The following is a 27,713-nucleotide window of genomic DNA, read 5'->3' as shown; positions in this document are numbered from 1 at the left end:
GAACCAGTTGCCTATTCCGCGTCGTCTTGCTTATTGTCGCCGAGAGGCCGTTGCACAACTTCTGAATGGCCACAGGGTCGGGCAGGTGACGAAATCCTCAAATCCTGGCCAACATCTCATGCACGGGATGCTGCATATTCGGCCTAGGCAAATCTCGCCTGGACGCAGGTATCCGGAAAATCAGGACCAACAGTCATCCCCCACCACACTGGCCCGCCCGGAAGGTCTTGAGCTCGGTCTCCAGTCTCTTTGTTCATTTTGTAAACCCTCGAAACAAGCGTTTTTGGCTGATGGTATCGAGACGCGTGGAGAAGCCGGACGGAACTCGTTTTGTTGCTACAATTTCAAGATGAGATGCACCAAGCTTCTCAGTGTGGTGCCCAGCGGGACAAAGCTTGCATTGAAGAGGAATCTGGGGACAGGTTCCAAACCACGTAAGCCGTCGCACCCAGAACCCCAGAAATCTCAGCAGGTATCAAGCAGATTTCTCCCTGCACGGCCTGGCACAGAGGTTACCATTCGCAGTCCCCCGCAGCCGCATAGGACACTTCCACCAGGGAAGATTCCTCCAAGAGGGGCTCAAGCGGCTCAAGCGGCTCAAGCGGCATCAGAAAATGAATACAGTCCGGCGGAAGTTCTTCACATACTCGATGTCCGCAGCGAGTCGGCCAAAAGAAGTTACTGGAGATTTGTCCTCCCAAGAGGAGTGTGCCCCAGATTACCCTGGTGGGATTCGTACAAGCCAGTTGGAACGAAAGCTTCGGAGTTGAGGTGGACATCTGGGCGGATGTATCCTCATTTTGGGAAGCGATCTGGCGCAGCACTCGCCCTTTCTGGAACCTTGTCGTCGCTCCTAGGGGGGGGGGGGGCAGGCTGTTGTTGGAGATCGTTCACGCTGACGGTCTCGTCCCGACGAGCACATGTCTCTCCATATTTGCAACTGTGGCCCTACCAAGCTTTGCTTATGGCATCTTCAGATCTCGGATACTTCAAGAAGCTTGGATGGGTCTCGTTGGAAGCTACGTGTTTGGGTCAGGGCGCAGCATGATGCCATCCATTCATCCCGATACGAAATGGATGTATGAATGGCGCTTTCGCCCCATGGTTGTCAAAGCAGGCGACGTCGTTTCAGTCCGGTTAGTAACCATCAACGGTGGTTGTGAATCTCACAGGCAATGCCGCGACGACATTGACATCTTGTGAAAGCATACCATCTCACTTACTTTCTAAGTCTCACGAAGATGCTGCCCTGCGGCTTGGGAAACGTGTCATCGCCGCGGAGCGTGACGTGATCAAAATGGAGGAGCTAGGTGGGTTTGACACTGAGCACCACAAAGCAGATAATAGATCTGTCGTAGAATATCCAGTGACCACCAAGCGTTGTCGAGAGTGTCCACTGACTAATAGAACTGTTAGGATTTCCACCTGGTACATACTTCCAGGTCCCCAAAGGCCATATATTTATACTCGGGGATAACAGAGGAGGGAGTACGGATAGCAGGCGCTTTGGTCCCGCACGAGTACACGATAGCGGCGGTCGCATGACAGCATTGACTCTGAAATCGAATCCAAGATGGTGGTGCTGGTGGGACTGGTGGGTTATGCCAAGAATGGAGGTCGCTCATTTCACGATACAAGACCGTGCTGAACGGGAGGCAACCCAGCACAAATGGGAAGGGAAAACCTGGGAGAGCATTCCCCGGATTCTGGAGCTCGCTAGGAACAAAACGCACCACAAAGTCAGGCGCTACCCTCTAAAAGCGCACCTAAAGAAGCGATGAGCACGAATCGCAATGGCTTTTCAGGTACGGGCTAATAGTTCCCCGAATGTGAGTATTGAAAATCAAGTCTCTTGGGTGCTGTGAGACGTCTTGATTGCTGATCCGGTACTCTTACATGCCCGTAAAGATGTCGTACCTTCGCTGCCAGGCTGGTCTCCTAATACCTAGCAATGTCTCTGCCCCCAAGCCACACAAAAAGCCAACTGATCGAAATCATCAACTTCCTTCGCCAGCTCCTAGTCCAACCCAAAGAGCCCGATCGCCACGCGATCCAGGCTGCTTGGCCAGTCCAGTCCTCCTTTCCTCCGATGATACCGTCCCGTTGTCCGAGATATGCCAGGAGGGCGCGTTGCTTATACTCAAAAGGAGGGGCGTCTCCAGATTCCCCGGTGCTATGGTTGTTAAATACCTTGGTGAGGTACTCGCCTTTCTGCAGTGCCACTTCAGCCAATGTGGGCAGCGACTCTCCCTTGATATCCGCAGCGTCGCCTAGTGCGTACACATCGTCCATGGAGGTTCCGTCTGAACGCAGAACACGGAGGTACTTGTCCGTCAGGATTCTTGGTAGGCCCTTCTCGGGCAGCATGATGCGATCCGATACTGTGTCCACGAGCTTGTTGACCTTGTTCCCAGTCGCCCAGATGAGGACGCCGTAGGGTAGACGCCCGTCTTCCTTAGTGTAGATCGCGCCGGCGTCAACCTTCTCAATGTGCGAGCTTGTCTTTATTTGTACGACATTCTGCTTGCCCTTGGTTAATGACTCGGTGGCATACTCGGCCAAGTGTTGATCGAAAGTGGTCAGGATGGACGACGCCACGTCATGAATAGTTATTGTGAGCTTCCCGTCGAGATGCGGGAAGAGGAACCGCATGTCCTCGTTCCACAGGTCGAAGAGCTCAGCAGCTGCTTCAATGCCGATGGCGCCACCGCCGACAATGCGGATGTTCAGGATGTCGCGCTGTTTCTGGGGATCATCGAGGAAGTTTGGCAGGGAAGCTTGATCCAGCATTTCCAGTAAGCGCTGCTGGAGCAGTCGGCTGTCGTTGGTTGTCCTCAAGAATAGAGCATGTTCCTTGGCTCCCGGCGTCCCGAAGTCTTGTATGTCACATCCAGGTGCGATACAGAGTTTATCGTATTTGACGTCGAAGTCTTTCGGATCCTCCCCATCAACCTCTGCTGCTGTCTGGCATCGGATAACACGCTTGTCGAAGTCGATGTCTAGTGCAACTGCTTTGTAGTATTCCACGTCGGTGCGCTGTTTCCTCCTGACGGGCTCTTCTGCCAACCGAAAATTGAATAGACCGCAGGCTGCGCTGGCCAGTAGAGGTGTGTATTGAATTGTGCGTATTGGTGAGATGATTTTCAAATGGAATCGCTCTAAGGAGACCTTTTGGGACAGCGTGAAGCCGCCCCAGCCGGATCCAATCACAGCGAGAACGGGTTTGCTCATTTTCACAGTGACGATGCTTCCGCTGAGCGTCGCTGAGCGTGCAGCTGCCTCTCTGCAACTCGTTGCACTGCCAGATTCTATATCTACCGTCTACTGAATTTCTTTTGGCACTAGGCTGTGATCCAACCCTTACCGACCACGGAATGTAATGCGTCACTGCTTTAGCATCATGACTTCTGGTTTGGGGATATGGATAACGTCATAGGGCCACCAACCACTCAGATCAGTCGGATCGCTCGGGGTTCGGTATCACCACGCTGCATCCGTGATTTCTCCGACTGAATCAGAGCCAGATATCATGCACATCTGCGACAACCTCAGGTCTGCTTTGATGCAACATAACTGTCAGGTTTTGGCAAAGCGGCTCTGATCTAGGTGATCGACAGCAACGCGTAGCCTGGACCAGTCCATTCGGCAGTTTCCCAGAGTGAGCTGCTGCAACCCCTGAAGCCCACGCACGCCAATGATGCAGTCAGGACATCCCAAGGATAGGACGGCACAACGATTTGGCATGCAAACAAGTTTCGCTTACGATTCGAGGCCCGGTGAGTTGCGTGCAATACTCGATATTAGTAATTCAGAATCGCTGTTCTCGCCCTCGGCAACGGGGGAAAGCGCGCTTTGGATCAACTCTTTGAAAGACAGAGGCCAGGAGCAAAACAAGTGGCCAAAAGCCACCATTTTCATATGTGGCACGCAAGCAGGTGATTCCCCGACTGCATACACCATCGCGTGCGAAAATTTGAGATCAACCAAACTCCGGCCACGCATTGTACCAACCCGCTCGATTTCGATAGGCAATGTCGAATGAAACGGCCCTCACGCACGGCGCAAACACTGAAACATACGTACTTTGAAGGACTTGATCCCGGATGGTATCAGGCACAGGCGCGGCAGGAATGAGATGTGCTGTGCCCTAAAATTACTATCGGCAGCCTAGCCCTGTCCACCGACTGTGGTGGCTCGATCATCTTGCTCAAATGCCCGTGCGGAGGGCCGTAGGAAGTCACCAGGGCCGACTTTGTCGAAGCCACTATTATTAGTTAAGGAGGTGTAGGGGTACCTTCTCACTTACCTGAAAAGCGGCCAAGTCGCTCAAATGGGTGTTTCTTGTCAGAGTTCTCATGGTGGTCTACAGGTCTATCAGAATGCACGACAAATGCTTCTAGCGGTCTAGTGTTCGTTCCGGTGCATCGGAACAGGCAACTCATCATATGGAGGCTGAGGTAATAGGAAGTTTTAGAACAGCAACAAAGCACCGGAATGTGCCTAGGCCAAAGAAGATTTGTTTAGTGAACGAATGGAGCGGGCCTGTTCGCCATAGCAGTGTGAACTACAGTGCTCAGCAAAGTTACTGAACAACTGCCAGTCCTGAGTCCGAAGCTGCAAGGGCAGAAATCTCTCACCTGTCAGCACATACGTGAAGCTTTTATCTCCTGCAACATTGTGGCCTTACTCAAAATTACGTCGCCTCTCTGTCTTGGTCTCTGGTTCCCGTCCTACGCCTTACAGAAATTGCCCCAAGTTAAACAGAACTCGAATTGTCCTGACAATGCTGGGCCGTCACATATTACCCTGGATAGTCGCCAAAAATGGCCAGGTGTCACCAATACCGGCTTGGAACTTAGCTCCACAGTCTCTTTTCTCCGAAGTAAGTAATTCTTGGCCTTTGATACTTGTTACGGTCAGGCTGCATTCCAAGGCTCCAAGACGTAAACCAATTCCTCATGTCCTTCCTTGAGCCCTCTCGCTTCGGAAGGCTATGGATCCGTCTTACATTTTCCACATTTTCATAAAGCAGGGACTCTCAGATCATGATTGCAATCCGTTTTTCTTTGGTCCTTCCTCCTCTCGTTGTTCGCAGGAGACTGTGAAATCTACAGAGCAGACAAGCCCGTGAGGATGTTCTGTTGCTTGAGGATACATTTTCCTTGAATAAGAAGTATGTTGACTCGAGTGTACTTTTGTAGCATGTCTCAAACCTATCAATGCCTGCCACGGGGCAGTCAGATCATTGGCAACACGTGCCAGTCTCGAAATGCACACTGATCGGTTGTCTACACGCTGCGGGGATCAGCCCGTGGAATGACCTCGCAGAAGTCTTCACAGGAGATAATATGGAGACCCACGGAATGAACAAAACTTGGAAAGAACCATGGCTATATCGACAAGAGTTTTCCCTAAATCCCGGCTACGGGAAGCATTATCTTCTTGAAACAAACGGTATTACTTCCAAAGCCGACATATACCTTAATGGAAGGCAGATCGCGAACAAAGACTTCCAGTCGGGCTCCTACGGCGGTCATACTTACGATTTTACACCAATGGCGTCCGAGGCCAACGCAGTATTGATCAGAGTCCATCCAACCGACTATAACCACGATTTAGCCCAAGGGTTCAACGACTGGAACCCTGCTCCCCCAGATAACGGCTCGGGTGTTTGGAGAGACGTCAACGTCAAGCAGACAGGAGCAGTCACACTGGGGCCTCTCAGCGTTACGACACAGTTCGAAATGTCTGGTACATCCGCCAAAGTAACGCTCAGAACTCTTGCGCGTAATCTCGAGAACCGCACAGTAGAGGCTTTTCCTGTAGCTAGTGTTGTCAAATCTGGATATGGAACCAGCTCAATGGACGATCAACCGCCGACTGGTATGTCATCGGCGCAGGTCGATCAAGGACACCCCCCAAGAGAGGTCGCACCAGAGCTGCCGAGTCAACCGAGGGCAAATCCATTCTCTAGTCCGAGCATGACTTTGGCCCCGTTTGCGTCAGAAGAGATACAAATTCAGGTGGATGTACCCTTTACAGCTTCAGACATCTGGTGGCCCAGACAATGGGGGGCCCAACCGCTTTTTGAAGCTCGTTTGAGCGCTTCAGTCGAGAATGTTACGTCCGACTCGCGCAATAGCACATTTGCATTCCGCAAAGTTACCTCGCAACTCAACACGCACGGCGACAGGGTGTTCGAGGTCAATGGATTGCCTTTCCAAGTCCTTGGCGCAGGCTACACACCTGATATTTTTCTTCGCTGGGATTCCTCGCGCTTCACGAAAATCGCCGAGTATGTCCTCGATATTGGTTTGAACACCATTCGCCTTGAAGGGAAGATGGAGCACCCTGAGCTCTATGAAATATGCGACCGCCTCGGGATCATGGTGCTTCCGGGGTGGGAGTGCTGTGACAAGTGGGAGGCGTGGAATTATTCTGAGGAAGATGGATTGCAGGATTCGCTCTGGGGCCCAAGAGACTACGTGACCGCAGGCGCGAGTATGAGACACGAGGCAGAGATGCTGCAGACTCACCCGAGTGTGCTCGGATTCCTCATCGGAAGCGACTTGTGGCCTGACGAAAAAGCTACATCTATCTACTTGGACGCGCTGCGTGATTCCCATTGGGAGACCCCCATCATCGCGGCCGCTTCGAAACGAGGATACCCAGAGAGCCTTGGTCCCTCGGGTCTCAAGATGGACGGGCCCTACACCTGGGTCCCACCCAATTACTGGTACGATGATCGTTTGGGCGCAGCATTTGGTTTCGGCTCGGAATTAGGTTCAGGAGTGGGCACGCCGGAGCTTCCAAGCCTGTCTAATTTTCTCAACTTGTCCGACATAAACGACCTCTGGCAGCGACCTGACAAAACCTTGTACCACATGTCGCCTGGAGAAACGTTCTCTTCGAGAGAGATGTACAACAAGGCACTTTGGCAGAGACATGGCACACCGAGAAACCTGTCGGATTATCTATTAAGCGCTCAGATGATGGATTACGAAGCAACAAGGGCTCAGTTCGAAGCTTACGCATCGAATTGGTCCGCCGAGCGACCTGCCACAGGTATGATCTACTGGCTCCTGAATAGTGCTTGGCCAAATCTCCACTGGAACCTGTTCGACTATTATCTGCACCCGGCCGGATCGTACTTTGGTGCGAAGACAGGGAGTCGTCTGGAGCATGCAGCATACAATTATGCGCACAAAAGCGTGTCTATAATCAATCGTTCTATGGACAGGAAAGGACCCAGAACGCTTGAACTAGACGTCATCAATTTAGATGGTGTACACGTTTTGAACAAGACGGTTCCTCTGGTCACAAAGCCGAATTCCAGCAGTACGCTCTTGAAGGTCAAGGAGTTGAAGAAGATCAAAGACGTGGTGCTTCTCCGTCTGGTTCTCAAGGACAGTCGCGAGAACAGAGTTTTGAGTCGGAATGTCTACTGGTTGTCAAAGAAATCTGACAAGTTGAAATGGCGCAAATCAGACTGGTGAGTGCATCTTCGAGTACATGAAATTCGATGACCTCCCTGTATTATTGCGGAGGTTGCGCAACGATGGTCTCTTGGCTCGCACTGCGAATATAAAAGTGCTCTCTCTGCAGCTGTCTGGTATTGATTCATTGCTACAAATGCACTTCTGCTGATCTTTTAGATCTGCCTGACCAAGTTTCAACTGACCTTCTTCACATTAGGTACTACACGCCGGTCCGAAAATATGCCGACTACACATCCCTGAACAAAATTCAACCAGCTAATGTGTCAATCTCAGCCACGATGGACAACGGAAATGGGCGCAGCGTCACAGTCACTCTTGAAAACCGCTCACCCTTCCCAGCAGTCTTCATCCGGCTGAACCTGGTCCACCAGAACAAGGACGCGACACCGGGGCACTTCAAGTGGGAACATGTCACTCCTGTGAAATGGTCGGATAATTACGTTACGCTATGGCCTCACGAAAAGATGTTTCTGTATGTGGACGTGGCGGAGGGCGCAGGGCATCCAGACATGCTGCTAGTCCATGGGAAGAACGTTCACGAGACCGAGGTCCCATCACATAGGGCGCAATTGGCTTTCTTCCAGACGAATTGAAGGATTCCCTTCAAAAAAGAAATCCCAGGAGTTTCATAGGTTAAGTTTACGAAATTTGATTCAAGCTATCCTATGACTGAATTTCATTATCGTGGATACTTGGGATATGGGGTTTACAGTGTGACATTGCTCAAATTTAACATTGAAAGTCCTTACCAAGGCTGAGTGAATGCAGGCTGACTCTTGTTTCATGATGTGTTAGTTGCTGACTTCGACGATTTTTGATAGGCTGATTTGGCCACTCTGACCTCATTTTGCTGTTGTGTCACTTTCCAGCTCCCTCATGGGGTCCAATTGTTGAATGTGGCTGATGGAGCCTGAATTTGCTGTTTCACAGATTTCTGGCCCCCAGCTAGGCTCTCGTTTCTACGCGTTGTGATCTTATAAAGCCAAGACCCTTGCCCATGTATAACAACCTTTCCTCGTTCCTGTTTTCCTTTAAACTACTACGTTTGATTTCCTCGCGCCTTTATTTATTACACGATTAGCACAAACCCTTCTCGGCGGGCACTTGCCAGTGTTGCTGACACTGAACACACTGCTACGATGTCCAGAGCCTCCGACGTCAACGTCCTACTTTATGACTCTGAGTCTGCCCTGTCTCGCGACTCGCTCGATGTAGGCAATGACAGCGACTTCTCTTCGCGCTCCTCTGGAATTTCGGCTCCAGCTGCTCCTCAATCGATTCCGAACAACGCACACAATGGTTCCTCAGCTTACCGACCGGCGACCAACGCCGCTCACTATGGGCAAGTTGCCAGTCCGACAATTGAATTTGTGGATACATCCGTTGGAAGAAAATCGAAGCCCAAAATATCTTGGTGGTGGTGGTGGGAGATCGGCGGGGCGCTCCTAAGCATCATCTGCGTGGGACTCGTCCTAGTAGTCCTCTTTGAAGCAAATAATCGTGCTCTTGCGGCTTGGCCATTATGGATTCAACCGAACTCTTTGATCGCAGTGTTCACCACGGTCGGGAAATCGGCCATGATGGTCCCCATTGCATCTTGCATAAGTCAATTGAAGTGGAGGCATTTCGAGCTACGCGCCAACCGACTGAGCCACTTACAACTTCTCGACGAGGTCAGTCGAGGCCCGTGGGGCTCGCTGATGCTTCTCTCCGACGTTCGTATCAGGGCCTGAACCGCACGGGCTTTGGCTATTGTGTCACTGGTGTCACTTGGGTTCGATCCCAGTGCCCAGCAGATTCTAGAATTCCCGACAAGAGAAATCAGGCTCACCAATGTCTCTGCTTCCATTGGAGTTGCGAGTTCATATACTTCCAAGGCGTTCGTCGAGGATACAGACGGGTCTACAGCACGTGAGTGTTAGCCCATCTGGGAAATGCTAGAAGGAATCTATTTTTGCCTGCAAAGGAAACCCAGAAACTGACCAAGTCAACCTCCAATGCGTATAGGATTTGATTTGGCTATCGAGTGGAGCCAAGACCTCTTCAAACTCCAGTCCTCAATAATTGATGGCATCTCTGGATCAGTCTTCCAACCAGCATATTCATGTCCTGGGGAACATTGCTCTTGGCCCAACTTCACCACTCTCGGAGTATGCGGCGACTTCCTGGACTTGACCGACACAGTCAAAGTTGACTGTGTCGGAAGATTTGACGACCAACAGAATTGTTCCTACCGATTTCCGAGTGATCTTCCTATCAACTCCTACTACTCGGAACCATTCGTCTTAAATGTTTCTTACGCCGAGCAAGCTGGTGGCATGAGTAATCCCACTTGAATCTTCGCCTCGCGTGGAGATATAGGTGTTTCTCCAGGGTCGGACAGCGGTATCAAGGCCGCGGTAATGTTCGCAATCAAGATGGTAAACGACTCCAGGGCGAGCCTCAGTGATGCACCCGAGACTGAGGCGTATTACAGTACGTGGTATTGGTGTGAGCAAACCTACCAAAACGTCACCGCGGAGCCTGGCAGAATCAGCAACGCAGACTTTGCCTCCGAGATGCTTTCCCGTCCAGATGGCGTCAGCAATGAACAAGGTTTGGATGGAGCTGAGTATTTGCCATTGGTTGCAAATTCAACTGGCCATGGCTTCAACATCTCTGCCACACCCAATAATGTCCTGTTCCCGTATCTGTACAACCTGCTCACACGAGACATCGTGGACATGTATCCGCACACAGGATCAGACTTTGATAATAACTCTCTCGACTTGTCAACATTTCTTTACACGACAGACCTCAAGAATTTCACCGCAAATCTAGCAAAGACGCTTACGAATCAAATACGAAGCGCGGCCCCGGGCGACAACAACAATGCCACATCATTTCCCGGAGATGTGTTTATCAAGGAGATTTGTATTCGAGTTAGATGGCCTTGGTTGATCATCCCTCTTGTCGAGACATTGACCACGGCGGTGCTCCTAGTCTCTTGTATAGTCCTCTCTAGGCACAGCCGTCTTTTGAAGACGTCCCTTATCGCGCTCCTTGTCCACGGGCTAGACGGCTGGAGCGCGGATGAGATCAATCTTCCGGATGCTGAGGATTCTGAGAAGCTGGAAACGGTGGCGGAAGGAATGAGGGCGAGATTTATAGCGGATAGTGATGGACGGCTCCGATTTTCTAAAGCCTGATGGCTGATGTGACTATAGAAAGTCGCTCCGCTCATTTGTGAAGCAAAGGTACAACATTGATGAGCGAAGAACAAGGCCAATGCATTTCCTAATATGATCGCTATCGTAGAAAGGAAATCGCAAATTTTTTGATCTCGGGATGTAAAATGGGAACCGTGACGAACACTTAGGGCTTGCTTAGATGGTTAAATCTTATAACCTAACTTTTAGTAAGGTCAATCACTCAACAAGAGAAACAGCTGATCTAGTCTACACGGTCTTGCTAGACTGGGTAGCATCAGTTGGAGCTTCGGCAGTCTTGGTGTTGGCATCAATGAATGTTCCTTGGGAGGGAGTGACTGTTCTCGTCTTTGCATTACATATCTGCAGGGTTATCGGCCTGCTCCCCAAATCGGATGTGATTCTTCAGGGCATATTGTGCACACTAGGCGTCATTGGACTTGTACTCTGCACAATAGCCATCGGGGCAAGGTTCCGAAATTCGCGCTACAGCCTAGCTGCAGCCGTTGAGAAGTGAAGCCAGGATGGCGAGCTTGTGCGCTTGATATCAGAGATCGATGGAACGCAGAATCATTAGCGCTAACAGAATTTGCGGTTTGCATCCAACTCCTCAGCTTCCCAGACACCCTCCTGCAGGTTTAGTTCTTCTCCTTGGTTCGGCGTTGCGGCCTCTGTGTACTTCGGGGCCGACCCATCCGGACCGATGTCTCTATGTCGGCATCTGGTTGACACGGCTGTTGGATTCCCAGTTGCAATACGAGTTCTATCAAAGTTTGTATTCAGTCGAAGGGCGAGCCCAGGCGGAGGTCGGGCGCGGAGGTCGGGCGCGGAGATGTTCCTAGATTGGTGCCGAACGCGAATAGATTGCAACTCGAACACTCAGTCCGACGTGGGGTTCGTGAATTTCTACCGGATGCAAGGAGCGCCGCATTGACTTTCACAATCTTGAAGGGGAGGCTCGAGTTCGTCACCACTTTTTGAAATGGGCGTCCTGAATTACCCCCTGACCCGGCATGGGCAGGGCAAGGAAGACCCCTTCATCGTAGACTTGAGGGATGAACGCCTCTCCCGTAGCGCCACAGCCGATCTCACAGATCTTTCTCAAAACCAACTGGACCTCCTTGACCCGGAATAAGCGTCCAATAGATCTGAGCTCTAATGATGGCCGAATTGGACGAATCGGCTTGGCCTACCAGAGACAGGCTGGAGGTGGTATTGATCTCGACGTGACAGAGGGTCAAGGCTGATAAAGCTGCCGTGCCAGGGTCCAGTTTCAATGTTTTCTAGAGTTTGGCACGCTGCTTTTCACATTTCATCCTCCCAACTGGGTGCCGCGTAGTCTGTGTTTTGTAAGTGCTCGGTGGCCGCACTGATGACCGGCGAATGTTGACTGTTTCATTTGTAGCTACAGTCCTACTTTTTCACGTGGCAGTCTTGTTAAGAGGCAATCAGCATGGTTCCTTTCAGGTATTGGCTGGCTGCCATATTGACCGAGTCTGTTCAAGCGCGCCTTCTTGGCTCCTCCTTCGGTGTCCCAGGAAATTCCACATTCGACTACGTTGATGTTGGTGGAGGCACCGCAGGTCTTGCCATTGCGACCAGACTGGTCGAGCAAAACGCAGGAAGCGTAGCAGTGGTAGAAGCGGGAACATTTTATGAGCTGTCGAACGGAAATGCGTCTCAAGTTCCAGGACCCGGCGTTAATTACGCTGGCAAGAGCGCGTTAGACTGGCAGCCATTGATTGATTGGGGATACATGACAACGCCTCAAGCAGTGAGTTCCACACAGCCTTTACAGTCCTATCCAAGCCACACTGACCACGTCTAGGGAGCGAACAACGCGTCCTTACACTACGCGCGAGGCAAGGCGCTCGGCGGCAGCTCGGCGAGGAACGCGATGATATACCAACGTGGAACGACAGCGTCTTACCAGCAGTGGGCAGACCAAGTTGGAGATCAGAGTTACACTTTCGAGAAGCTTCTGCCGTACTTCGAAAAGAGTATCAACTTCAGCGCGCCCGATATGAGTGTTCGATTCGCAAACTCGACACCACAATACGACGAGACGGTGATGGGAGACGGCACAGGTCCTCTGTCTGTGGCCTTTCCTAACTCGCCTTCTGCGTACGCGACCTTTGCGGCCGAAGGCATGAAGCAGATCAACCTCTCGGCCATCGACGGATTCCAGAGTGGAAGTTTGCTCGGTTTTTCGTACAGCATGTTCACCATCGACAGTGGCACAATGCTTAGGTCTTCCTCGGAGACCTCCTTCATGCGACAGGCGTTGCAGTACGATGCTTACCACGTCTACCACCTGACTATGGCCAAGAAGATACTATTTGACTCCAACAACACAGCTACGGGTGTCATGGTCGACACTCAAGGGTTCCAATACACCCTGACAGCAAAGAAAGAAGTCATCATATCCGCAGGTGCCTTTGCATCTCCTCAGATTCTGATGGCATCTGGCATTGGTCCTGCTGATACGCTGTCCTCGTTGGGCATCCAGGTCATCGCCGATAGGCCGGGTGTCGGTCAAGGCATGCAAGATCATGTTTGGGTCACGTTGGCGTACCCTATCAATGCGCAGACCAGCTCCTCCCTGCGCTACCCTTCGTTTCTGTACGGCCAGCAAGCTCTATTCAACAACTATCCAGCCACGGGGATCTACTCGAGTCCCAACTGCGATGTCATAGGCTGGGAGAAAGTTCCGCAGGACCTCAGAGCCAACTGGAGCAACACGACCAATGGCATCCTCAAAGCTTACCCGGAGGACTGGCCGGAGCTCGAGTACATGAAGGTCAACTCATACGTCAACGAGCAGGAGATCTATAAGCTGATGGACCCATTCGACGGCACGAACTACGCCTCCATAGGAGTGATCCTCGCCTCGCCTGTCTCGCGGGGAAGCGTCACCATCACTTCTCCCGATACCAGCGTCCACCCTTCCATAAACTCGGAGTGGCTGACCAACCAGGCCGACATGGATATAATGGTAGCCGGCGTCAAGCGGGCCCGAGAGTTCTGGGGCACGTCAGCCCTGCAGGGCCTCGTCATCGGCGAGGAGGCATTTCCGGGATCCAAGGTATCTACCGATGCCCAGACCGAGACCTTCATCCGCGGCGCGTTCAACACCATCTGGCACGCCGCCTGCACGTGTGCGATGGGGAAGGCTGACGACCCCAATGCGGTCGTGGATACGGATGCAAGGGTGATCGGGGTACAGGGACTTCGCGTCGTGGATGCGTCGGCGTCTCCTCTGTTGCCACCTGGGCATCCTCAGTCCACTGTCTGTAAGTCTAAACCCACGACACTGCCTCCTGTGCCCTTGTTATGGTCTGCGGCTGACTCTGAATCATCTAGATGCCCTCGCTGAAAAGATAGCCTGTAATATCTCGGGAGCCTGCTGAAGTCATTTATAAATGAGCAGCGCAATTTCACTTACCTACATATTTAATAGAATAATGTGGAATACTCATCGTCATGTTAACACCAAGAAATAATCCCGCCTCCACTGGCCCTACTCAGAAAAACATTGTTGTTTCCAAACACAGATTTGTCGTGCCGCCACTGGGCGTTGTGCAGGAAATCGGCTCGACGAGGTTCGACCTGGTTACCCCCTAGGATGCGGGAAGTTGTTCCAGCAAATGTTGTCCCAGAGGAGGTTGTCCCAAAGGAGGTCGTCCTAGAGGAGTTTGATAATGACCATTGAGTGGCGTCATTCGATAGCAAAAGCTTGACATGGGTACTATGAGGAATAGCTGTCTGTTGTTTCAGCGCGCTCCCAACTAATTGACATGGTGTGGCTGGTGCACAATATTGAGCATGCCTCACACATCGATAGCGGTTGGCGCTCGGTCAGAGGGAGCACTACGGAGACCCCTTGTACATATGGGCGAAGTAATTGGACAAAGCTTCATATTTACTTTGATATGAGAGTCAAATATGTACAGCCGAAAGGCAGTGTCGACATCGGTTGCTGATGTCATACATGCCATCTCCCACTGTTAAACCTCGTGGACCTTGGACGCGATCAGTTAACACGAGATGCCCGAAGGCACATTTTGGCAGTTGGTGGCCTTCTTGCCGCCGGTCACCTTGACATCGGTCCACGTCCAGTCGGTGCAGCTACCCTCGCCGCACTCAATGTAGGTATTGACTGCATCTTTGTAAACCGTGCCCGTGACGTTCTGGAGAACAAAGTTCTTGATTGAAACGCCATTTGTTGGTTGGCCCTTGACACCATTGTACGACTGGGACACGATAATGCCGTAGTCGGCGTTGTCAGCCGTGCTGTCGATGACAATATTGCGGTAGGTAATGTCTGATACGCTCCCTGTTTCGTTGGCAATGGTTTTCTGCGATGATAATTAGTCCCATGGTCAAGGCCTGGTAGATGAATGATCGACGTACAATTCTGACGGATTGCTGAGAGTTCTCGAAAAGGACGTTCTCGAACGTGATGTTGTTCACAATGTTGTTGGATCTGCCCCCCACCGACCCTATAGAACAGCCGTGGCCGCCGTGGCAGAGCGCGTCCTTGAACAAGACATCCTGGCCCGAGTTCACCGCGACACAGTCATCCTGGTTCCACACCCTCGCATTCTGGATGATCACGCCGACTGCGTTGTTGATGTTGAAGGCATCCGTGTTGTGGCCCAGCGTGCGCCCATCGGCGTTGAGCTCGTCACCGGCAGTATTGTTGCAAATGACGTCCTTCACCAAGAGATTGTTCACGTAGTTGATGCTAAAGAAGTTCTTGGGGGCGTTCTGAATGTTAATGCTGTCAAGGACTGAGTCGTTGAGATTATTCGCCTTGAAGAATTTTGGCTTCGTCACGCCGCCGCCGCCACCTAGGCCATCCCACCAGAGGGCTCCTTGGCCATCGAGAACATGGCCGGGTGCGCCCTTGACCGTGATGTTGTTGCCAGAAATTGAAAAGAGCGACCCTTCCCATTCGGCGTAGGCCCAAGTAGTGCGACCCTGAAAGGTGACCTGGGCCAGCTGTTAGTACAGAGCTCGCTTGTGCTACAGATGTAGTACAAACAGTTGTGCCGTCGTTGAGCTTCTCGAGGTTCAGAGTTACCCCTCCAGGAATCTCGAGGCTGTCCAGAACAATGTTGGAACACGACTTCTTAGCCTGGCTGATCTGGAGATACCCGTCCGGGCCACTGAAGGTGCAATCAGAGGTAGTGTTATCAGCAACCAAGGCGCCTGAGGCGAGCCCCAGCAATGTGGCTGCGGCGATGATGATGTTCCTTGGCATCTTGGCGGTCTGGGGAATTCGATCTCACGGTCGGATAAACAAGATCATCTACAGAGTTAAATCCTGATGGAGCCGAGATGGCAGGAAAAGGCCTCTTTAAAGGCCCCACACTCATCAGAGGCCATTGAGTCGGAAATGCAAATTTGTCCGACTTGGGACCCCGGAGAGCTCACACAGTGGTAAAGGGGCATGCTGCGTCGTGGTGGGGAGGCGACCCCTACCAAATTTCGTTATCCCGGATTCGTGGAATTTTCTGTCGACTTTTCGGAAGCAACTCCGGGGAACAAGCTTTCCCGAGCAAAGGCGAAGACGAGCCGCTGATCACAACGCCAGGAACGCCTGATTCCCATCCCATGATATTTTGGGTGCGGACATGCTGGAGCCGATCATCTCATCGAGGACCAAGGCGCATCCTACTGCACCATTTATTGGGCGCCTGCATAGGCATCTATCTACAATAGACAACTTCAAATCGGGAAGAAATTCAAGATTTGCACTGATACATTGATAATGCTGCGATAATTGGCCCGTGTCCTGTCTGCGGAGGGAGGGGGCTCGGCCCCAAGCGGATACATCGACATTGACGCAGGGGCTGGCAATTTTTGAGATCTCGATACGCGTTGTGTGGATACAAGCACTCGGTCTCGGTGGCTGCCATGGGATCTTTACCGAAACCTGGTCTACCTATCTCAATTACCCTTATTCAGATCCCGATCAACTATCCCACCAAGCCACGGCCACGCCACAATCACAATTGTCCTTCTTCACACCCATATCTATTTGAAATGCTCCCAATCCGCTGGTCCACAACAAAGCCTTCCAAAAGATTACTCTGAGCCAGCAGTTCTACTTACTGATCTCCATGTTGAACTAGGTAAGGGCACAATATATACACAGAGTCGAGCTGCAAAATGAATGAGAACGAGCCGAATGTCCAGGTGTCCCAAGTTGGTTTCACTTGAGCGGTACAGTCGGTTGGGTAGGGCCAGAGCGCATGTTCTCTGTATCTGTCTTTGGTGAAAAACACACCTACACACCACCCTTCCTCTCTCATTTCCTTTGAATACGGAGATTCGCACCTGCAAAAACAGAGGGTACACCGGCACAACAACTCGTACCATAGCCATAGCCATAGCCGTAGCCATAGCCAATCAGAGCACATTACCCATGCCTGATTCGTTTACCTACACCTAACACCTATATACCTAAGTTGAATTAGGTATATAGGTGTTAGGTGTCAGGTGTAAGTATAAGCAAGAGTGTGGGTGTGGGTGTTAGGTATGTAGGTGTCAGGTATATGGGTGTTAGGTGTAGGTGTTGGGTATGGGTGTTGGGTGAGGTAGTGATGAACTGGTGTACCTTCCATTTTTGTTAGGGCGAATCTCGGTATTCTTTCCTTTTGCTCCAGTTGAAAATTGAATGGATTGACATCAAAGGATGCGGTGGATGGACTGCTTTAGGGGGTCATCTCGCATTTCATAATCTCGGTGTGGAATTCCCGACAGCGCACGACAGCGGCTAACTTCTCAAGCGGTATGTGACCTATCGTTGTCTATTGCCTGTGGCACGTATTCTTTCTGCTTGCCTCTGGAAGACCAGTGCTCGCGGCCGGCTTCACAACGCTCCATCACTGAAGCCTCTAAGTCATGCATCAGTCATACAAAGTCGCAAGATACTTACTATGGATGTGGAGCCGCTATTTTGGACAGCTATATTCGCTAATCCTCGGATGGGTTGGACAAGTCACGTTGCGATTAGAATAAATCTAGAGTCTTGTGTCCCGTGATACTTAAGTAGGACGCCTACTCTTTGTGGTGCAGATCTACCTATGGACCGAGGCACATGCATCCCACCCAATAGGTATGAAGAAGCCGCTGAATAAGCACAGGCAAGTCATGTTTGACATACTCTCATATGCAATCAATCATACCATTTTCGCGCTAATGACCTGCACAAAACACATCACACCCTTTTTCATATATACTTTTTCCAACTCTCTTAATTTAGCTTTAATCCATTTAAAATATATATAAGAAGAAAGCTACTTCTTTTCTCATTTTATTTCTTCTTTCCATTATTAAATTAAGTATTTAAAGGAGGAGCAATTTATATTTAAATTAAAGTTAAAAATAACTTAAGTTTAAGTTAAATTTAAAGAAGAATTAAAGAGGGGTAAATTTTAAAAATTACATTAAAATTACTAGGGAAATAAAGTAAATTTAATTAAATTTACTTAAAATCACACTCTTCTTAAAATTTTAAATTTTCTTTTAAAATAAGATATTAATATACTTTATACCTTTAATATTTCCTTTACTCTCTTTAAATAAATATTAAAAAAAATTAATAAAGAAGCAGCTTTCTTTTAATATAAATTATTATTAAATTAATAAGGTATTTATTATATAGGAGGTGAAAATATATAAAAAACAAAGTATATATAAAAAGGGTGTAAGGTGTTATGTACAGGTCACTAGCGCCAAAATGGTACGATTGATTGCATATGAGAGTATGCTGCCGTCGCGGATGATTCCCCGTGCTTTGTCAAATGCCAGACGGAAACGAATACTCGTGGTGCTCGTCCGCTGCTCGACGACAGAAACACGTGCTGACCTGATGGCTGAATGGACGCTTTTTGATTCAGCGCTGAAAGTCACAGTCCTGAAGTGGAATCATGCGACCAACCAATGTGACACCCTTGTTCTCGGCGGTTGATCTGTCTGCACATAGTACCTACATAGTAGGTAGTACAGTTAGCGTTGGCGCTCGATTGAACTGACAACATCAGGATACTGCAAAGACCATAGCATGATCCAATACTCACAAGGCACCGTCGTTGACATCAACTGCCGTTCCAGTTATAGAAGGCGCTGAACGTTGTTAATATCGACAGATCTATAATGTTTCTGGTGGCACCCTAGACGTGCTGGCAGGGCCGTCTGATATTATACCCGTGCTTCTGCCGAGCAAATGCAAGGAAGACAGGCCCTCCGACCTATAGTGTTTCGAGGAAGCCATTGAGATTGTCCTTTTCCAGAACCCGCCTTATAAGGAATTAAACATCAGCACGAATTTCATCTCATCCACGCCGTCAAGCGCCGCACCCGAAGTGCTAATGTGGATTGGCTTTGCAGATTGGCTTTTTGCCTTGATTGTCCCGAGAAACCGTTGACACTTTAATATCTCTGGACGATCTGGTTGACAGGCGGCGAGGAGTGTGCGCTCTTCTCTCTGTGCGCCAATCACCTCTGCACCTTCTACCACTTCTCTTCTCCTACCAAGGGCTTTCCGACGCAGTAATGGCACCCCGACCGTTCCGCTTGGTTGTCGGAGTTCCTCGCGATGACACGATCGAGCCCTTGACACCAACGACAACGCAGCCACAGAGCGTCGCACCTATGACGGCACGATACCAGCCTGACCGGACCCAGGGCGATGCTCACCCAGAATGCCATGCCTATCCTGGCAGGTCCGACGTCGAGGCACTCATGTCCCGCAAGCTCCAGAGGAGTCGCCACACCAGCACATCCCAAGAAGGGATCTGGGACTGCCTCTCCGACTTTTGGGAAAGCTGGTGCTTCTTTGACCGTTTTTGCGATAGATGCTGCGACCGCTGCTGCGACAGGTGTTGTGACCGGTGTTGCGACAGGTGCTGCGATCGATGCTGTGATCGATGCTGCGATAGGTGCTGTGACCGGTGCTGTGACCGGTGTTGTGATAGATGTTGCGATAGATGGGCCACGTGAGTTCACCAAACATCGAGCACTTCCACCGTGCCATCGCTGATCATTGTCCTACAGGGTATGCATCGAAGTATGCGGGAGGAGGACGCCGTCCGGTCAGTGACATAGCGACCGTCTGGTTCTGTTAGCTTCGCATTTTCCCTTACATGGCATGGCGTATAGGGTGTGGTCTCTCATACTGGCAGAGACATTCTGTAACAGGGCCATTGGATACCTGCTTTTTTGAGGGAAATAGCGTCAAGACGTAGTTGGTAAATGTGTGATCTGAGACTTGGCTTGAACATCAGCATTAGCATAGTATCGGAATGGGCGCTCATTCCACGATCATGTATCCGCTAGTAAATTATGCTCAATAAGAATGCTTGCGCACATTGTCTTTCTCTGACTAACAGCTCTCTGGCTTCGGTCTTGGAAAAACGAGATGTCAGAGAGCATGTGTGTTGTGCTGGGGCTGGTGGTTGGAATGACAGTAAGTGTTCACCAACACGAGCTAGCAAGCGACGGAAGGGTGGGTCTAGGCTGGCGGAGCAGGTGGATCTAGCGCCCCTCTGTGACTTGGAAAAAGTCTTATCGCCCCAGGCGCATGCTTATCAATCCAAACTTGGCGGGGCGACTTTGGAATTTTTGGAGGGGACGGCAGCGCATCCATTGCTTTGATCCCCTTTGCCGACACGCAGAAACTCGACGAGACATCGCAACCTTTCCCACAAGCACCATATTCTCACGAGCCAAGTCACCATGGACGTGGATATGGAAGGTGCCGTGTCCATTGCGGCCCCCACGGGGACTGCCATGAACGGCGCAACCATCCTCTGCTGCAACTGCGGAGCCCCCATCGACGGAACCACAGCCGCCGGCGCACTCTGCTACGACTGCGTCAAGCTGACCAACGACATATCACAAGGAATCCAGAGGGAGGCCGTCCTAAACTTCTGCAGAGACTGCGACCGTTGGCTCCTGCCCCCGAACAGCTGGCTTGTCGCCGCCCCAGAATCGAGAGAACTGCTTGCCCTGTGTCTGAAGAAGCTGCGGGGCCTCGGAAAGACTCGAATCATCGACGCCAGCTTCATCTGGACCGAGCCACACTCGAGGAGAATAAAAGTCAAGCTCACAGTACAAGATGAAGTCTCAGATGGCGTCCTCCTGCAGCAGAGCTTCGAGATCGTCTATATTGTCGCCTACCAGCAGTGTCCCGACTGCGCAAAGTCATACACGGCCAACGTGTGGAGGGCGTGCGTGCAGGTGCGGCAGAAGGTCCTTCACAAGAGGACGTTCCTGTTCCTGGAGCAGCTCATCCTGAAGCATGGCGCCCATCGGGATACGATCAACATCAAGGAGGTACACGCCGGTATCGACTTCTTCTTTTCCCAACGGAATCAAGCAGAGAAATTCGTCGACTTCCTGAAGTCGGTGGTACCAATAAATGTCACCAAGAGTCAAGAGCTCATCTCCGAAGACATTCACACCTCCAAAAAGAGCTACAAATTCGCATTCTCCGTCGAGTTGGTGCCAATTTGCAAAGATGACCTCGTCGCGCTTCCTATCACCATGGCAAAGCAGCTTGGCAACATCTCCCCGCTAGTCCTTTGCCACAAGATTGGTACTTCCGTCAACTTCCTCGACCCAAACACCCTGCAAACAGCCGAACTGCGACCCGATATCTACTGGCGCGTGCCATTCTTCTCCCTCTCCGACCAACCTCAACTCGTTGAGTTCATGGTATTAAACATCGAGCCGACGGGGCCCCAGAAGGGCAAGTGGCTCGTCGCGGACGTCGAGGTGACGAGGGTGGACAACATGGAGACGACCTACAACGTGCGGACGCACCTGGGCCACTTCCTCAACCCGGGCGACTCGGTCATGGGCTACATGCTCACGGGCACCAACTTCAACAACCCCCAGTTCGAGGCGATCGAGAACTCGCACACCTACGGCTCGAGGATACCGGACGTCATGCTGGTCAAGAAGCACTTCCCGCGCAAGCGCAAGCACCGCAACAGGAAGTGGCGCCTCAAGCGCATGGACAAGGACGAGGGCGAGCTGCTGCCCAAGAAGGCCGACCAGGAGCGCCTGGACAACGAGTACGAGGCGTTCCTGCGTGACGTCGAGGAGGACGAGGAGCTGCGTGCCGCCCTGGCGCTTTACAAGAATACCAACAAGAACAAGAAGAAGCAGGAGGGCGAGATGGAGGTGGACGGCCAGAGCGTCGCGGAGACGGAGGCCACCGGCGACAGTGATGACGATGTGCCCAAGGTGAATATGGACGAGTTGTTGGATGAGTTTGAGGAGATGACGATGGAAGATCAACAGTAGAGAAATTTCCTCGAACTGGATGAGGTTTTCAAGGAGACCATTCTAGCATAGTGGGCTTTCTATCTATGGCTCAAAACTGCGTTAACATGCGCATTAGATGAATATGATGCATGACTGCCTAATCGGACTTTTGAACTTTGTATTTGGGTTGTCGGCCTTGTTCATCAAAGGCCGTCCCCAGTCTCTGCTACCGCCTTGCCCGTAGAAACCACCCAGACAGGCCCCGCTTCGTCAGGCGGCTTCGTCAAGTACTCCACATACAATGCTTCGAGCTCATCCGAGCACATCAAGTAAAAACCATGGGAGGCTGCCATTTGGAGTTTCCGAATGCTCGCCTGACTTTGTACCTGGTTGGGCTCACCGTGCTTTGGCCTGTAGCTGACGTGTGAGGCGACAGTCCGTGATATGACCAAGGTCCAGCCCCTCGCTGCAGGCCATGATCATATCATGAGCTGCATGATCACTTCTGTCGCGCCTGTAGAAAGGCATAAACAAACCAACAGGCAGACTCGCGGATTTTCATGCAGCTCTTGCCCATCAGCTCCACTGGGGACATTGCAACCCGGCGCAATGCCTATCTCTCAACTGAGCATTTATAAGGCAGCCCGCACTGCAGCTTGACGGTGTAGTGTATCGTAACCACAGGTTCCAGGCCATCTTATGGAGTAAACAAAGATGGGTATCCTCATCCTGGGCCGGCAGGCTTAGAAAACCTTGCTGAGAGCCTTGCTCGCCTTCTGCGGCTGAGCTGATGAAGTCGCCTTCTTCTGCGCCAGCGAGTTCTGCTTGAACTTCCTGGGCTTCTCGGAACCAGTCGTTTCGACCGTTGACGTAGGCGCGGGTGCAGGAGACTCCGCTTCCCTGTCATGCGTGCTCCCCTTCTGGGCCTTCTTGCTCTGTATGCCATCCAGCATCTTCGCCCTCTCGACCCTCTCCACGAGCTCCTTGTTCCCCTTCTTCTCCCTCTGGAGCTCCGCCATCATGCGGCTGCTCCTTTCCGCGCTCTCCGCCGCGATCTGCTCCGTCAGGTGGTGCCACTTGAACCCATTCAGGTACTTCAGCGTCCATATGTCGTCCCTGTAGTAGCTCCCCTTCTTGCCGCCGATCGTCTGCGCGTTCAGCATCGCGCACACGTCCTTGGCGTCTTTCTTGTTCACGAACTCCACCCAGCCCTCGGTGTACATTTTCTTCTTGTTGCCTCCATTGCGTACCCGCCGTTGGTGTGCCATCGGGTCTTCGGGGGCGAGGAAGATGCGGTTGATCGTGCCGTAATTTGACAGGAGGGATCGCAGCTTGTGGGGTTTCATAAACGGCGGGATGCGCGAGATGTATATGACGCCAGACTTTTTGATGGCGGCTTCTGTGGCGACAGGATTCTTCTTCAACAAGGATTTGACTTGTAGGATGTCGTCAGGCTGTGTGTCACTGTCTTTCCTCGGCCGTGTCTCCCCCCGACTCTTCTTCCCAGAGTCTGGCTTTCGTAGCTTGGTGCTCTCGACTTGTTCAGGTTCGTTATCGCGGCCCTCGACATCTGAGCCCTCATCACTGGACCCTTCGTTGTCCAGATCGCTGTCATCTTCTACTTTCCGCCTCTTTGCCGTGCGTCCACCCTTTTGCAGTTCGTCTTCAGAGTTGTCCTGGACGGCACCATCGTCACTGTCCTCGGCATCAAGGAATTGGTTCCGTTTCTCGGGCGCCATGATATGATTTCCACGCGGTTGACTGTCGGAAGCGGCTGGCTGAATGAATCAGTGGCGGTATGGGCGGTAGATATGGATTGTGCTGGGCTGATTCGGCCTGTCAAAGGAATTGGAAATAATCTGGCGGCTTTCGAGGATGCTGCTTCGAAATTTCAGTGGGGCTCATGCAGCTGCTGACCACAAATACCAAGTTTCGGCCTGCAGGACCCCACTAATTCTTATCTTATCGAAGGTGGCCGAGATCGGCTCCGTGGGGCGACCCCAAGGGACAGCGTCATCCAGGGCAGACGATGGAGGGGTCGGGCAGGCAATGGATAACAAGCTACAGAAATCCAAGCAGACGACACGAGGACGTGGAAAAGCTATATTTGCATTTGATTCTGCCAGGACCCTTGGCACGCGTTACACGCTTTCTTCCTTCTCTGTCTCATCCCACAATCATACGCTCCCTGTCACCGCGCCATTGAACATACTCAAAATGTCTGTCGAAGTCATCCAGACCATCTCCCCAAACACCAACGAGGCCATCATCACTCGCAATGGCCCCTCGGCTGAAGAGATAGACAGTCTGCCCAAGACTTCCGCTGAGGCTTTCAAGACTTGGAGCAAGACCTCTCTGGCGGAGAGACAGGAAATCATCAAGAAGGCGCTCAAATTGCTTGCCGACAACACTGATGAGCTGGCCCTCGAGTTGACTACCCAGATGGGCAGGCCTATTGCTTATGGAGCAAAGGAAGTGTCCACAGCCATCAGCCGGTCCGAGTATCTTGTCAAGATAAGCGAGGAGGTGCTCAAGGACACTGATGGCGAGCCGGAGAAAGGATTCAAGAGGTTTATTCGCAAGGTCCCCGTTGGGCCTGTGCTTGTCCTCTTCGCGTGGAACGTGAGTTATCTGCAAGCACCTACCACTGATCCCGTGGCGAGATGGCTATAAAATCCTTGAGAAGGCAAGAACCAGATGCTGACAGGCTTATCAGTATCCGTACCTCATCCTTGTTAACTCTCTCATCCCTGCTCTTCTTTCAGGCAACACAGTCATCCTGAAGCCGTCGCCGCAGACGCCTACTATTGTGGAGCAAGTTTCCAAGGCCTTCACCCAGGCAGGCCTGCCCTCAGGCGTCCTTCAGTACTTCCATGCCGGCTCGCCCACAACGATCGAGTCTCTCGTTCGCAACCCTTTGATATCCCTGGTGTGCTTCACCGGCTCAGTCGCCGGCGGTCTTGCCGTGCAAAAGGCAGCCTCAGACCGCATTGTGGACGTTGGCCTGGAACTTGGTGGCAAGGACCCTGCCTATATCCGAAGTGATGTAGACATTGCTTGGGCGGCAGAGGAAATTGTCGACGGAGCCATATTCAACTCTGGCCAGAGTTGCTGCTCCATCGAACGGGTCTATGTTGACGAGACGATTCACGACAAATTCGTCGAGGCCGTTCAGGTTGTCCTCAAGAGCTACAAGCTTGGCGATCCATTTGACAAGACCACAAACATTGGACCTGTCATCTCGACGAGGTCAAAGGCAGCCATTGAGGCACACGTCAAAGACGCAGTCGACAAAGGCGCGAAGGACGTGACGCCTGAGAACGAATCGTTCAGTAACCCTCCTCCAAAGGGAAACTTTGTCAAGCCTACCCTGCTGACCGGCGTCACGCACGAAATGGCTGTCATGACGGAGGAGACCTTCGGCCCAGTCATTCCTGTGATGAAGGTCAAGAACGACGAGGAGGCTGTCAAGCTCATGAACGACAGCGAGTTTGGCTTGACCGCCAGTATCTGGACCAAGGACACTGATAAGGCGTATGAGCTGGCCGGAGATGTCGAAGCTGGTACCGTGTTTGTGAATCGTTGTGATTTCCCCAGTCGCGTAAGTTATGCCGATCGAGACCCGTTCACGAAATCGCCACCACTGACGGAGACACCTGCAGGATCTGGCGTGGACTGGTTGGAAGAACTCAGGCAAGGGACAAACCTTGAGCCGATTCGGATTCGATCAGTTTGTGAAGCTGAAGAGCTTCCACCTGAAGGATTACCCCAAATAAGGTCAGATGATGACAAGTCGACCGAGGCAAGGGATGGCCTTTGCGAGCAGCCTAGATCAAATCGCACCACATGCACGGCACTGTTCATCTCAATTACACTCACTCGCTCCCTCGTGATTCAACTCTAACGCGTTCAAATCCAATTAAACGCACGCGTCTGCCTCGCGTCCTTCCTCCTTGGTGCGTGCATTCCACAGGATGGCCGTAGGCCGCCCAATATCAAACCCAACATTCCAGCACATCTTGCCGAGAAGGGCGACTCACCACCCCTTTACAGGTCCCATTTATCGTTCTCAGCAGCGGTCTATCCCTCGAGCGAGCCACACCGGTGCCGTCTGGAGCTTTCTTCTTCGGCGGCAAGGTGTCAACCTCCGCACCACCTGCGCAGTAGCCCGGCCGTCATCCTCGAGTCTTTTCCTTTGTATTCCTGTGAATAAAGGCAATCACTTCTTGATTTGGACATTTGGTCCTCGAAAACCCCTCTTCGCGGCATGTATCATATTCTACTGGTCGTTCTTGGCCACTCCTTTGTTCGATATCATCGAGCTCATTTGCTTTGCACCCCTTTGGCGTCCGAGTCTTGCTCGCTTGTGTATTCCGCTGCTTTAAACCCTATCGCAAGCTATTAGTCCTACTTCGCCCCATCTTTTCGATCTACTTGGCATCAAGCATCCTCCTGTGCCTGTCAATCGTTTGCCCGATCCAGCTGCATGGCCAGCCTTGTCTGCTACGCCATCTCCCACCTCGACCTTCCCTTCGACCAACCACCCAAAGCAGCAGAGAAAAGGCTTCCCTTCCTTCGCCTTCGCTTCTTCCACAGGGGCATCACCACTCTCTTTTACCAACGAGTCGTCCCCTCTTTTCGACTTTGGTATTTCGTCCCAGCCAACTTTGCCACACTCTCTTCCAACCCCCAACTGCCACTCACTCAGGACCCAAGTCACGAATATCGATATCGACTCGCCAGCTTTCGCCTTTCATTCGTCCAAGGAATCCCCAACACCATCCAAAATGCAAGTTTGCAACTCCTTCAAGCTGCGCCTCGCGCGAGTCCAGAGTGTGGTGAAGAATGTGGTCAACCGTCGCCTGCGGAAGGAGAAGAAGAGACGCTCAATCCAGATTGTAAGGCATTGCCAGCTGTTCAACTTTTTGTCAGTCTGAGATAATACTGACCGCAGAATAGTCCGAGCCCTTCGCATTCAGGCACGTCACGACGAACATAAAAGGTCTCAGCGAGGATGAGTACGTTTCCCCATCTTAACTGCGTCCCAAGCTGTCAAGCACCACCTCGCAGATACATTGGCCAGCCAGCCACCCTTCCCCGAGACGGCACACACCCGACCAAAAATGCTGACGCCAGCTTGCAGGCTCCAGGTCCTCCGCGAGAAAGCCATCGCCAGCCGCTTCTCCACCATCGACGCCCAGCTCGCCCAGCAGCAGCAGCAGCACGACCTCCACCAGAAGCCGGCCCGGACCAACAAGACCCGAGCGGGCTACCGCGGCCTCACGTCCTCCCCGCTGAGTGCCTCACGACCTTCCATCACCCAGTCGTTTGCGGCCGAGGACAGCGCCTCGCAGCTGAGCCACACGACGGCGTCGTCGACGAGCGGCGGGAGCGACCACGGCTGCGACCTGGGCAAGGAGACCCTCATCTAGCTTAGAGATCCTTCTCTCCCCTCTCCTTCTTCCTTCCCACGGACCACCGCACTTTCTTTGTGGACCGGACGACAGGAGCTGGACTATCATCACTATTACCACCGCAACGAGACGATAGAGCCTGGTGTTGCTTGATTAATGTTGCGATTACTGGACTTGCAAAACCTCTCACAATGACAAACGCAGGCAGCCCCGCATACGGCTGTTGTACGATCATGAACTGCCAACGAGTGAACGGCATAATTACCTTGTGTTTTGCCCTTTTTTTTTTGGAATGATTATGACCTCGCCTCGAACGGGAGAGCGACGAA

The 27,713-nt window shown here is 51.8% G+C and overlaps 10 protein-coding genes across 10 annotated transcripts; 7 read left to right on the top strand and 3 right to left on the bottom strand.

The window, feature by feature from the left end:
• Positions 1–1,938: 1,938 nt before the first annotated feature.
• INS49_003676 (uncharacterized protein) lies at positions 1,939–3,231 on the bottom strand (the record flags this gene model as incomplete). Its single annotated transcript, XM_043164468.1, has 1 exon — positions 1,939–3,231. One exon carries the CDS (start codon positions 3,229–3,231, stop codon positions 1,939–1,941), a length of 1,293 nt encoding a protein of 430 aa, XP_043019233.1.
• Positions 3,232–5,348: 2,117 nt separating this feature from the next.
• Positions 5,349–8,092, top strand: INS49_003675 (uncharacterized protein; the record flags this gene model as incomplete). Its single annotated transcript, XM_043164467.1, has 2 exons — positions 5,349–7,492; positions 7,696–8,092. The coding sequence occupies 2 exons, from the start codon at positions 5,349–5,351 to the stop codon at positions 8,090–8,092; spliced, it is 2,541 nt and encodes an 846-aa protein (XP_043019232.1).
• Positions 8,093–9,916: 1,824 nt separating this feature from the next.
• On the top strand, positions 9,917–10,687 carry INS49_003674 (uncharacterized protein; the record flags this gene model as incomplete). Its single annotated transcript, XM_043164466.1, has 1 exon — positions 9,917–10,687. One exon carries the CDS (start codon positions 9,917–9,919, stop codon positions 10,685–10,687), a length of 771 nt encoding a protein of 256 aa, XP_043019231.1.
• Positions 10,688–12,140: 1,453 nt separating this feature from the next.
• Positions 12,141–14,097, top strand: INS49_003673 (uncharacterized protein; the record flags this gene model as incomplete). The annotated part of the gene is made up of 3 exons (XM_043164465.1): positions 12,141–12,461; positions 12,516–13,980; positions 14,051–14,097. The coding sequence occupies 3 exons, from the start codon at positions 12,141–12,143 to the stop codon at positions 14,095–14,097; spliced, it is 1,833 nt and encodes a 610-aa protein (XP_043019230.1).
• Positions 14,098–14,724: 627 nt separating this feature from the next.
• Positions 14,725–15,953, bottom strand: INS49_003672 (uncharacterized protein; the record flags this gene model as incomplete). The annotated part of the gene is made up of 3 exons (XM_043164464.1): positions 14,725–15,045; positions 15,101–15,682; positions 15,735–15,953. 3 exons carry the CDS (start codon positions 15,951–15,953, stop codon positions 14,725–14,727), a joined length of 1,122 nt encoding a protein of 373 aa, XP_043019229.1.
• A 3,299-nt stretch (positions 15,954–19,252) lies between these two features.
• On the top strand, positions 19,253–19,824 carry INS49_003671 (uncharacterized protein; the record flags this gene model as incomplete). The annotated part of the gene is made up of 3 exons (XM_043164463.1): positions 19,253–19,541; positions 19,603–19,695; positions 19,754–19,824. 3 exons carry the CDS (start codon positions 19,253–19,255, stop codon positions 19,822–19,824), a joined length of 453 nt encoding a protein of 150 aa, XP_043019228.1.
• Positions 19,825–20,434: 610 nt separating this feature from the next.
• Positions 20,435–22,009, top strand: INS49_003670 (uncharacterized protein; the record flags this gene model as incomplete). Its single annotated transcript, XM_043164462.1, has 1 exon — positions 20,435–22,009. The coding sequence occupies one exon, from the start codon at positions 20,435–20,437 to the stop codon at positions 22,007–22,009; it is 1,575 nt and encodes a 524-aa protein (XP_043019227.1).
• Positions 22,010–22,713: 704 nt separating this feature from the next.
• INS49_003669 (uncharacterized protein) lies at positions 22,714–23,709 on the bottom strand (the record flags this gene model as incomplete). The annotated part of the gene is made up of 1 exon (XM_043164461.1): positions 22,714–23,709. One exon carries the CDS (start codon positions 23,707–23,709, stop codon positions 22,714–22,716), a length of 996 nt encoding a protein of 331 aa, XP_043019226.1.
• A 478-nt stretch (positions 23,710–24,187) lies between these two features.
• On the top strand, positions 24,188–25,746 carry INS49_003668 (uncharacterized protein; the record flags this gene model as incomplete). Its single annotated transcript, XM_043164460.1, has 3 exons — positions 24,188–24,592; positions 24,687–25,571; positions 25,633–25,746. 3 exons carry the CDS (start codon positions 24,188–24,190, stop codon positions 25,744–25,746), a joined length of 1,404 nt encoding a protein of 467 aa, XP_043019225.1.
• A 1,011-nt stretch (positions 25,747–26,757) lies between these two features.
• INS49_003667 (uncharacterized protein) lies at positions 26,758–27,402 on the top strand (the record flags this gene model as incomplete). Its single annotated transcript, XM_043164459.1, has 3 exons — positions 26,758–26,868; positions 26,930–26,988; positions 27,114–27,402. The coding sequence occupies 3 exons, from the start codon at positions 26,758–26,760 to the stop codon at positions 27,400–27,402; spliced, it is 459 nt and encodes a 152-aa protein (XP_043019224.1).
• Positions 27,403–27,713: the final 311 nt, after the last annotated feature.

Source organism: Diaporthe citri (assembly GCF_014595645.1).
Source record: "Diaporthe citri strain NFHF-8-4 chromosome Unknown scaffold_10, whole genome shotgun sequence".
Taxonomy (NCBI): domain Eukaryota; kingdom Fungi; phylum Ascomycota; class Sordariomycetes; order Diaporthales; family Diaporthaceae; genus Diaporthe; species Diaporthe citri.
Note: the sequence above shows the minus strand (reverse complement) of the source record. Positions and strands in the feature narration are given on the sequence as shown.